We start from the raw sequence: 12,231 nt of genomic DNA on the forward strand, positions 1-12,231 counted from the left end.
CATAGCGAGGCCCTGCATCACAGACCAGAGCTGGAGTATGAATATTCATAGATAGAAAACAACGTGGACAAGTTCTTTTAAAGGTAGAGATCAGGGTTATTTCCCCGTCACCTAATAGTGGAACGCTGACAACAGGTCGTTGTTTCATGAAACCCCTCACCCACCTACCTGGTAGGTGGCATGCTTCATTATCGGGGTCCAGCCGGATTGCCGAATGCAACCCAGCTGTGCTTCGACGCCTGTTTACAGCGGAGCAGGATTTTGTGTTAAGACATGCATGAAAAGTCATCTTCAATGTGAACATATCTGTTGGCTTCTATTGTTTCCTTTTCAGATACTTTTCTCGTCGGATCTGTAAGTAACCTGATCCACCACTCTCACAGCGCACTTTAGGGTGTGCGCTGATATATACACCTCAGTGGCCTCCTACCCTTTTAGGTCACTCACACTACCCATGGTCCCGAAGAAAGCCTCACGACTACCGTAGAAGGCTGAAACTAGTTGACCTACACTTTTTTAAGGGATATTGAAGCACATTCATACCTCATACATATCCCGCCTATGTTTTTACTCATGCCATAGGACCCGTTCTATTAAAACTTTTACAAGGGCACTTCCTATAGGCAATTTTAGCATTTAATCTCACTTCACATAGCACTTCACTTCGCACAAAATCCTGCTCCACTGTAAACAGGCGTCGAAGCACAGCTGGGTTGCATTCGGCATTACGGCTGGACCCCGATGATGAAGCATGCCACCTACCAGGTAGGTGGGTGAGGGGTTTCATAAAACAACGACCTGTTGTCAGCGTTCCACTATTAGGTGAGTACTGAGACTTTGTCTGCCCGGGAGAATAGCTGATCCAGCCCCCAGCCTTGCACTTTAACTTTGCTGCTTTATTATCTGTTTTTAAATAGTTTTCTCGCTATTGCGCAAGCCCTTTTAAATCAATTTTTAAATTGTACTGCCGCCTCAGTGCGAGCTTCTATTAATTGTGCTGACCTTTCTCGCACAGGTTCGCTGCACTTTGCACTTTTCCTCGCGTCTTTGCACACTTCTTGTTCGCGCCGCCCTCAGCGCTCGGCCCCAGCGGTTCCCGGAAGTGAGGCGGGACCGCATTGCACCGGGGTTGGCGCTCTAGTCTCCTGCCTCGCCCGCCCCTATTTATTTGGATCAGGGAGGCGAGTGCTGGTCTATGTGAGTACTGAGACTTTGTCTGCCCGGGAGAATTGCTGATCCAGCCCCCAGCCTTGCACTTTAACTTTGCTGCTTTATTATCTGTTTTTAAATTGTTTTCTCGCTATTGCGCAAGCCCTTTTAAATCAATTTTTAAATTGTACTGCCGCCTCAGTGCGAGCTTTTATTAATTGTGCTGACCTTTCTCGCACATGTTCGCTGCACTTTGCACTTTTCCTCGCGTCTTTGCACACTTCTTGTTCGCGCCGCCCTCAGCGCTCGGCCCCAGCGGTTCCCGGAAGTGAGGCGGGACCGCATTGCACCGGGGTTGGCGCTCTAGTCTCCTGCCTCGCCCGCCCCTATTTAACGCGTCGATGAGGCGAGCGCGCAGCGGACGCGCGCTGCGGGCGCGCCGTCTGCGCGCCGAAGGAGCGCCAAAGGAGGGCCCATCTGTGCCCGTCCGTGTCCCGGACGGGCCCTGGGCCAGAGCACCCCCTTACCTCCCTCGTCGTCTCCAGGCTGGCTCTCTGAGGTATTCTTCTGAGGAGCTGCTTGCCCTCAATACCTACAGCTGCGATGCCGCCAAACACTGGGAGGTTTTAGATACTTTGTCCCATCGGTGCCCAGCATGCGGGTTCAGCTTTTTGATTCCGCAGCCCTCAGTCGACGTGACTAGGAACAGCTCAGAGGTCATAAAAGCGGGCCTGATTAATGCAAGATCAATGGTCAGACACGCGCCCGACATATTTGAGCTGCTGGATGAGAATGAGCTGGATCTCCTTTTCGTCACTGAAACCTGGCTCTCCGAGTCCTGTTCGCTGGTGGTGGAGCTTGCTATACCACAGGGCTTCTGGATTACTAGGACTGATCGACCCTCCGGTAGGGGTGGCGGCCTGGCGGTGATTCATCGGGATCACTGGGTAGTTGTCAGTGATCCTCCTGATCAATTGGGTGAGACGGAAATGATACACTTTGTAGTGGTCCTCTCCCCCCATTTCACCTTGGGAGGCACCCTTCTTTACCGCCCCCGGGACATGCGGGCAGTTTTGTCGCTAATATTGAAGAGGTTATTGTTCCCCGCGCTCTGAAATTCACCAGATATCTCCTTTTGGGGGATTTTAACATCCATATGGACGCGGTGGATTCGTCGGAAGCGGTGCGCTTAGCCGAAGCCTTCTCGCTGGCTCACCTCACGCAATGGGGGAATTTTCCCACCCATGAGGCCGGCCACTGGTTGGACCTGGTGTGCTCGAATTTTGAGATCACTATGTTTCCCCCTAGGGGGGTTCCTTGGTCAGACCATGCCCTAATTCAGTTCACCTGGCCCCTGAGCAAAGAAGGGTTGAGGGGACTGCCCCCCCCTCAAGCGCATTCTCAGCGGATCAACCTGGCCTCCTTTTCGGACTCCCTTGTGCTTAATCGCCCGACTTTGCCGTCGGAACTTGATTCAGCGGTTGAGGCCTTCAACTCCTGGGTCGAACAAGGCTCCGCCTTGCCCAATAATAAAGGTAGCAGCAGGCGGACTAGGTCCTCCCCTTCTAAACCCTGGTTTTCCCATGCTCCTAGGGAACTCAAATCCGGCTGCAAAAAGCTGGAGCGAGCTTGGCGCCTTGATTTCCGGCCTGAACTGAAGAGCAATGTGCGGAGGGCCCAGAAGGCGTACTATGCGGAGATTAAGGTTGCTAAAAGCAGATATTTCGCAGGGAGGATTGAGAAGGCGGACAACAATGGCAGAGAAATCTTTGCCATTGTCCAGAGCTTCCTCTCCCCTTGTGCTGCTCTACCAGCTCTCCCGGCGTCCGATCTTTGGTGTGAGGAACTGTCATGTTTTTTTGACATAAGATTGCCAAAATTCAAGAGGAGCTTCAAAACTCCTGTGGTTTCCTACAGCCCTTACCGGCCGCCACTGGTTCTGGACCGACTCCACCTGCTACTCAATTCTCTAACTTTGAGCCAGCTCAGCAAGCGGATGTGTTGGCTGTCCTTGAAGCTCTAAAGTCGGGATCTCCCTCTGACCTGTGTCCTGCAAGGGTCTTAGGGGAGTGGCGAGTCTAGTTTATCAGGAGGTTACCCAGATTGTGAATCTGTCTTTGGCTTCTGCCTCCGTGCCCCTTTGCTGGAAACAGGCGAAACTTCTCCCCCTGCTAAAGAAGCCTGGCTTGGATCCTCTGGCCACTTCCAGCTATCGTCCGATTTTGCTGCTCCCGGCCCTTGCGAAAGTATGCAAAAAGGTCGTATTCAGGCAACTGAACAACTTCATTGAGTCCTCCCAGGCCCGGCACAATCTGGGTTCAGGGCTGCCTTTAGCACTGAGACGGCACTGGTTGAGGTATCAGAGGCCATCAGGGAGTGCCTGGACGGGGGCGGCAGGGCGGTCCTGGTTCTGTTGGACCTCTCTGCCGCCTTCGATACGGTGCCCCATACTCAGCTGCTGACGAGGCTGGCAGAGGTAGGCCTGACGGGTGCGGTCCTTGCCTGGATTTCGTCGTTCTTGTCTGATCGGACACAGCAGGTATGGATGCCACCACACGCCTCGCTACCCAAGAAGCTCACCACTGGGGTGCCGCAGGGCTCTACATTGAGTCCTCTGCTGTTCAACGTTTATATGACCCCGTTAATCTATTTGGCCGAGCAGTGGGGAGCAAAAATAATGGCGTATGCTGATGACACGCAGCTGTTGTTCACCTGGCCAAAGGACTGTTTGGATGCCTTAATGGTCCGTACCTGTCTGTCCCATGTCTTTCGCTGGCTTGCTTTAGCTCAGCTCAAATGTAACTAGGACAAATCTGAGATTTTATTCTACGGTAATTTCCCGGCCAATTTCAGAGATCTCATTTGGCCGACTGATCTTCCGTGTCCCAGTTCTTTCGGAGGCCCGGCAAAAAACCTGGGGGTATGGTTCGGACAGGACCTTAAGTTTGAAGTCCACCTAAAAAAACGTACAGGGACCTGTTTCGCCACCCTCAAGTCACTCAAGAGGTTCTTTCCGCTTCTCCCTAGGGAGGCGAAAGAGACTGTTCTGCGGGCCCTGATTTTGGCAAGGCTTGACTATGCCAATGCACTGTTTAGTGGTCTCCCCGCATACCTCATAAAACGGTTGCAGATTATACAGAACGACTCCTGTTTCATCTCCCGAGAAGAACCAGTGTGCGTGCCCATCTCCGGGACCTTCATTGGCTCCCAGTGGCCCATCGCATTTCGTTTAAATCGCTGGTCCTGGCCTATCGTGCCTTGTACCAACTTGGGCCACAATATCTGCATAAAAGGTTCATTTTGTACACCCCTCGCCGCGCTCTCCGATCGGCTAATCTGCATTTGATTACAATGCCCAAAGTCAGATACGCAAGATTGGGCGGTCAATCCATTTCTGTTCAAACAGCTCGATCATGGAATTCTCTGCCGCTTTCTTTGAGAGCTTCACCCACACTGGCGGGGTTCAAAAAAGGGCTCAAAACCCACTTATTCAATCTCAGCATTTAATTTCCCCCTTTGACTGATTTCTCTGGTCAATCTCACATATCGCGCCAGGATACTTTGCAGTAGCAGAGCGCGCTACAAAACATTTTATAACATAACATAACATAACAGGTGACAGGGGAACCACTCTGATCTCTACCTGTAAAAGGACTTGTCCACGTTGTTTTCTATACATTATTAGGGAAAGGGACAAGTACTAAGGTCAGTTCCTCGCTCTCTTGTTGTTACATTGTATGAATATTCATGCCTGTCATGATGTAGTTCTGTAATCATCTTTTTTTTAAGTTGATTCTATGGTATGGAATCATTTAGTCCAGTTTCATGGGTCTTCAGACGGTAAACCCACCGTTCGCGTTCGAAGAGCACCGATTGAAATAGTTGACCTGGATGATGTGTATGATGTGTATGATGTGTATTTTACACTGGTCTGATGTGACTACACAGGTGTATTGGTTAACACATCACATATGGGAAGCAGTTATTTTAATCCAACAATGATACACTATGATCTCCTTCATTCTGTTCTTGTATTTGCAGATGGACCAATTGAAAAAGATCAATTATCTTTACGCTGAGACAAGGAGCAGCTAATTGTCCTTACATAAATAGCATTATAGGGATTCCCCTTCAGCATTTTCCAGGGAGGACTCATTTCAGCCCTGAAGAAAGTCCAGCACCCATTTTGGAGAAACATAGGACTGAAACTTGTTGGCACTAGGACCATAATACCCTTATTGACCCCTCTTTCTTACATTTTAACATCCCTGGCAGTTCCAAGAATAAGGGGACACGGATTTTTAATCTTTAACTCCCCCTGGACATATATCATCAAGAGCTCCCTGGAATATGGTTGAGCCCACCCTGACTTTTAGGCGTGAGGGTGACCCAATGATGAAGCATGACACCACTAGGGTGTGTGAGGATAATTAAAACAAGGAATTGTTTCCTTCCCCACTCCCTAGTGGGTAACAAGCATAACTTCACATAGGGACTTCCCGTTCTTTTCACACCAAGGTTTGCCTGTGATAAATCGTGGACGTTAGTTCAAGTACCCGAGGAGTAGTTGTTGTGGTTTAGTGTTAGAACACGGGAGGGTGTACTCCCTTCTGAGAGTTCCTCTCGGCCCTTACGGCAGACGGGAAGGACTCTTGTCCTTTTTGCCATATTTTGAGCCACATCAATATAGTCAATTGCATAATAAGCTCCTTGTAATAAGTAACATACTTACAGTCGCATAAGATAAACGACCCATCACCAACTGAACATTCATAGAATAACTGAAGAGATAGGCTACATGCCGCTGGCCAATGGAGGACTTTAATTTAGTCCACTACTGCAGGTCACAACAAGCTACATGCTATGACTGCTTTTTGGGAGCTGATAATGACAGTCAGCTACAGGGCGATTTTAAAAAAGTTCATCCCATTAAATCTCTCTCCAACAGCTTAGGATCATAAACGTAAACAAAGCATCTGAGGATGGGAAACCCTGTGCAGTAACCAGCTAAGTGGACTATGAAAATAAGAAATACCATAAAGGGACCTGCAGAGCTGTTCTAAGCAGCCAGCTCACTGAAAACCACAAACTGCAGGTCTCTTAAGTTTCTTCATTAATCACACTGCTAAGAGCTATGCCCCATAACATGATATCCGCATCTCAATGGTCTTTGCGCACAACATGAAGACACTTCCCTCATAGGATCAAAGCAAAGACAACACCCTTCCAACTAAACACCCTACAAGCGCTTCAGTTTCATATCCGGATGGGACCCTCAACCCTCATCAAAACCTCCCTCCGTAGAAAGCCACTGTTCGCGCAGTAAGCTTTAAAATTATATAACATTCACCCTTCGTACACTAATAGGAAACATCACCATCCGCTTACCACCAACAAGTGACACCATGGGAGTGAGAAGGGGGGAGATACATGCCGAAAGCCAGTCATAAACAGGGTCCCGTAGGAAGTCACCCAGTGCTTAATTTGTAAAAAAAGAAGTGCAGGTGCTGAAAATGTTGCCAAGGAGGCCACCGCACACATCTTCCTCTGGTGAGCCCCACTTTCAACACTCTCACTGCCTCAGTCTCTATCTTCTAACCTTGATCTGTTGTCTGTCCCCTAAGTCTTTGCTCTAAGAGTCTATCCTCTCACCTCTCTAATTGTTTTCTATCAACTTTGTCACACCCTGTATTTCTGATTTGCCCTCTATTCATTTTAGCCCTGCCCTTTTTTCTATTCACTTTTATCCATGCTCTGCTCTCTCTCCCCTCGATCTTGGCTGTTTACTATCACTCTATAGCAGTGATTAGCTGTGTCTCCATTTTATCATTTGTATGCTTTTTTTCCTCTGACCTGTCCTCCAGATCCTTTCCTTCTATCTTCTCAATGCTCTCTTCATCACACCATGGCTGCTTTCTCTTTGTATCTGATTTGCTCTCCTCCTTTTCTTTTACTTTGCTCCGTTTTATCTCTCTCCTCTCTTGTTGTTTCTTCTCCTCTTTACTCTCGCTGTCGCTCATCTCTAACACTGCTGCTGCCTGTGACCCGTTGTCAACCTGTACATGTCCCTGCTATTTTGAACTCTGCGTTTTCCAGTTGTCCTTCCTAAAGAAGCGGAAGATGTTTTACTTTCTTACCTACACTGAGTGCAAAAACAAAATGTACACCAAATGAAAATGCTTTTTTGCATATATTAATCAGTGTGGTATGACTGGGTATATTGCGGAACAGGAGGGTGCTTGACCACAGCAGGTCATGTCACTGCTAGTGCTGCCTGCAATTAGTAGGTCCAGGGATGGCGACAGCATCGGCATCCACTGCTCAGCTTGCTGTGATCCTGCCTGCTACAGCACAGGCATTGTCCCCTGCAGTAATGCTGCCAATGCCGGTAATTATGGCTGTGGTGCCTACTGAACTCACTCACGCTCAGCAATTACCATGCTGGGGTGCAGCGCACAGATTCTAATGGTGATGCCATGGTGCACAAAAGTTATGTTAGGCCACAGCCTCATCGAGCACATTGAGGATAGAAGCAATGCAGGGCTGCCGGATATGCTACTCTGGCTACGCAACAAGTGGAAACTCAATACTTACTTTCATTTATTCTTCCTCAAGAGCCCTCACTCCCAAGTTCCAAATGCGCTCTTGCAGCTTCCTTGCCCCAACTCTGTCATGAGCTAGCTCCCAGCTGCAATTATTAAATGGGAGGTTTAGGCTCAGGCAGTGGCAGGGTGCAGGGTGCAGCAGACTAGGGGAATAGAATGCAAGCCATTGTTTGTCGATGACTTCTTGGATTTGTGATCAGCTTGATGACATCATCACTAACGTGGTGATACACAATCATGCCTGCCTGGACAGGCGTATGCCAGCCTGCCTATGAACATTTACCAGCCAGTCACCATGCAATGTATGTTATTCTTTTTATTTTGAATTGAACAACTAATATTGAGACCACCACCTGCGGGTTTAGAAATTGTAGCCCCGGCCCTGTGAAAGAAGTGCAGGTGCTGAGCACCTGCTCAAATTAAGCACTGAAGTCACCTACTACCAAACAGTAGGTAAATTGATCCCTAACATCTTTACCCCCCCCAGTCTGCAATCTGCCAGACAGACACAAAATATACTTTTTTTCAAAGAGTATCCTTAATTGTACGCACATATCAGCCCTGCGTTGCAATGTTCACAGAACACAATTTGAAATGTATATATTTTTGGGGTTTTATTTTTACTAACTAGTAATGAAAATGCTTTTAGAAAGTGATTTGTTCCGCATGTCTACCGTTTGTGAGCGCTGTATACAGCAGGTGTGACTAAAACCAAAGTTAATGGTACAGAATTTGGCGGCCTCGAAAGAACAGAATGCTTAAACTTGTCACATTGTTGTATAGACTACCCTAGAAAACAATTTAAACAGATGCTAATGTTCCTTTTCAGCTGCAGCTTACTTTTTTACTAAGAGTTGTGTTCCTGGAGCCAACAAGACGAAATACAGTGACACTTTATGCGGTCTTTGTCAGGGGTCAACTGCGGAAAGTACTTGTGCAATGACCGAGGAGGAGAAATACTACGATTACAGTGGCGCGTTCAGGTACTGACACCATGTTTGGAATAGATACAGCTTGAAAAGAATCCATGTGAAGACCTCTAGGGGCACTGCAGCATTAGAGTAAATGTGTGATATCAAACTACATGTTTATTGACGTCACTGCAGGTCTTGCCTGTTATAATCCTAATCGATTATGAATAGTATTTATATATTCGAGGCCCACGTCAGCTAAGGAAAAGTGATTTTGTTGGCAATCTAGCAGGTTTGTATGTAAGTTGCTCAAGTGTCCCTTGGGCGGGGTTCACCGAGTTGAACTCCGCGGAATTCTGCATAGTAGTGGAATTCTGGGTAGGCCTGGGCAGTAAATTCCGTTCCGCTCGCGGAATTTAGGTAATTTCGCGTTCCGCGGAGAATGCCAAATTGCCAAAAATTCCAAGATCCGCGACTTCGCTGAATTTTTTGCTTGTTCGCGCTTTCAAAATGCGTGTTTGAGAGATATTTCTCCCCGAGCATGCAAACAGTGTTTGCGAACAGGAAAAAAGCATCGCAAACAGGCAGAACAAGCAATTCCGCGTGTGCGCGTAACTTTGCGTGCTTGCAGAGATTTTTTACAGTTTTGCAGAGCTTTGCAGAGAGCGACTATGCAAATTCCGCCCACCCCTAATTCCGGGGAGCCCCTCCCCCGCCATAGAAATGAGGTGTGCTCTCAAAAAAGGGCCGAGCGTGCAACAGCTGAATTAAAATTGCATGCAGGCATTGTCCGCTCTCCAAACACGGCCAGTGCAAGCAGCGCTGGAAAACGACCTTATCTGCCGCTTCATATGGAGCAGAGAAAATTAAAAGGGCCTCATGGCACAAAATCAAAGTTTTTTAGTGTACCTGTAGGATGCCCAGGCTCTGCAGGACTGCAAACGCTCTTTGCATATCGATCATAAGTTAGTGCGTGGCTGGTGATGTCACGCTTCATTCCACGCTGACCGGAAGAGATGGGCACGCCGCCCTGGAACTGAAAGCAGTTCACTTTAGGGAGAAGAGGAAAATAATCAAAGAACAACGAGGGCTGTTTATCCCACTTCCCCTTTCTGTCTCTAGATTTTGTCAAGAATATCCAGATCCTCCCTCAGGAAGAGGACCTTATTCTTATCAATGGGCCATTCCAACATGAGGTGCTGAGAGCAGTGGTGAAAATTCCCTTATCGTGCTAAATTGTGTTGATGCAGTGTAGATTTTGGGGAAGAGTGCTCTATGTGGCATACATGTGGCATACATTTGCACTGTGTCAGATTACCATCATGGCACACTTTCTGTAAAGGTGCCTTTTTTGGTTTTTCAACACATTAGGAGGAACGCATACTGGTCCTTTAATAATAAGTATGTGTAATGGAAAAAGAACAAATCAGCGTTCCCTGCTGAACTCACGCATACACTATTGCCACTTACAGGATAACATTCAGGGTCAATTTTACAAGCCCCTTACGCCACATTTGAGCCAACGTTGCGTCACTTTTGTGACGCAGCGGTGGCGCAAAGCCAGCGCCATGCTGCGGGGTATTTACAACGCGACGCATCTAGGGAGATGCATCACGTTGTAAAGCCCTGCACCACATGTGGGCGCTCCTGCACGGGGGGGGCGTTCCGGCGCAGGAATGCCTCCGAAAAGTGACTGAGTGAAATCTACAAGATTTCACTCAGTCACCTTTACGGCCATGCTGCGTCAAAACCCTGTGCCTGCTTGAAGGCATAAGAATTGACGCAGCATGTTTGGGAAAGGGGCACCCCGAGCCTTGCTGGACCTGCGTTGTGCTTGCAACGCAACTCCAGCAATGCGCCGCCTTTCCGCTGGGGGATGGCCCATCTGTGCGACACGGTGCGCTGCATTGTAAATGCGGCGCATCAATGGTGGCGCACCGGTGGGCAGATGTGTCGCAACTCTTCTGGCGCATCCCTGCTGATTAGCAGAGATGCTCCAGAAGTAGTAAATCTGCCCCTCAGCTGAACAATCTCTAATGGCGCAGACGTTACATCAGGGTACTTCGAGTTCCTTCCCTGGCACATAGTGCAGGCGTACTGTTTGTTTCTGTAGTTCGAGCTATGCTCGGTGGCCATGAGAGGTTTCTACTGGGTTTATGCAGCAGAATGCAATTTTATTCCAAGCATTGACTTGCTCCGCCAGAGCAACTCTTGAAGATAAAGGTTTTCAAACCGGTCTCTGAAGAATATGTAAATAGGTTGGGACAGACATCTGTAAGAAGGATTTCTTGATGGAGCGGCCCTCATGTTGACATTTCAACTAGTCCAGTGGTTCGTTGATATTCTTTTGCAAAAAGTTTAAGATTTGGAGCTTTGCTTTTAAACATGCAAGTATTAAACACACCTGCAGATAACCTCTCTCTCACCATTCTCAACATGAAGAAAGTCGCATGATGAACGCGGTGCTGTACAAGGAAACCTATTGTAAAATATCAGTGTAAAAGAATAATGCGTCGTCTTGCTTTCTTTGTGTCTTAATCTTCCTGCGTAGTATGGTCTTGCATCTTGAAGGCATTTTGCAACCTCATACATGCATGCTCCTTGCTAGCCAAAGATGAGTCTTAATTTGGGTGGTGAACTCCGCCACTGTGCGGCCGACAGAGTTTTTTTTTGCTAAACTCCACTCTCCGCCGGAGCGCAGAGTAGGAAAAACTCGGCAAGCGTCGTTGGCGGAGCGGAGTTTGCCTCCAGCCTTAATAATAATAACAATAAGAAGAAGTATGAGGAGAAGAGAAACCAGAAGAACAACAACAAAAGAAGTCAGACAAGAAGAACAACAACTTCTTTTCATATTGACACTTCTTTTTTCCAAATATGTTTTATTAATTTTCATTTGAGCAAAGGCATCCTTCATAACAGTGACATTAACCGTATTGGCATCATATTATAATGAAACATATGAAAGAGTTACATTAACCTTGTGGTGCATCATATTATAATTAAACATAGGAGTGGGTAAGTGTATATGTATTTCAAGCACAATGGCGTCTCAATGTGCACAGACATAAAAAGAGAGAAGAGCATTGCTATTTTTGTCAGGCCTAATTAAAATCCTCGCCGCCCTTGGGTGCCCATGTAATACATAGGATATGGAACAGTTACTCGGAGATTGGCAATGGCTGGGAGTAGTTCAGACATGGTCCCCATATCCTGTCATGTTTTTGGGGGCAACCTCTAGCTTTGTACACTTCACGTTCCATGACTGAGCATTGACTAATTCCAGTTTTCGACTCATACCGGGAAGGCTGAGTCACAGTCTACCATCTACGAGCCATATCCCTTTTGGCAAGTCTCCAGCCCATACCCATCCAGAGACAAGCATCTCTTTGTCCGGCCTTCTCCTCCAGCAGACCCTGTAAGGACATCTTGGGGGTAAGCCCCAATGGTCTACCTAGTGTTGCAGTCGGCGCCCTCGCCACCTGAGACCAAAACACAGATTGGCTGGACATGACCAACTCATATGCAAAAAGGAAACATTCCATGCTGAACATTGGGAGCACGTGGGG

General features: G+C 47.7%; 1 protein-coding gene across 1 annotated transcript in view; it reads left to right on the forward strand.

Annotated features, from left to right (window-relative positions):
* Positions 1-12,231, forward strand: part of MELTF (melanotransferrin) — a 389,430-nt gene that overhangs the window by 229,214 nt on the left and 147,985 nt on the right. Inside the window, exon 5 of the mRNA XM_078666484.1 lies at positions 8,584-8,737. Coding sequence (XP_078522610.1) covers positions 8,584-8,737 — 154 coding nt within the window. The remainder of the gene's footprint in view (positions 1-8,583; positions 8,738-12,231) is intronic.

This window comes from Lissotriton helveticus, chromosome 11 (genome assembly GCF_964261635.1).
Source record: "Lissotriton helveticus chromosome 11, aLisHel1.1, whole genome shotgun sequence".
Classification (NCBI taxonomy): Eukaryota; Metazoa; Chordata; class Amphibia; order Caudata; family Salamandridae; genus Lissotriton; species Lissotriton helveticus.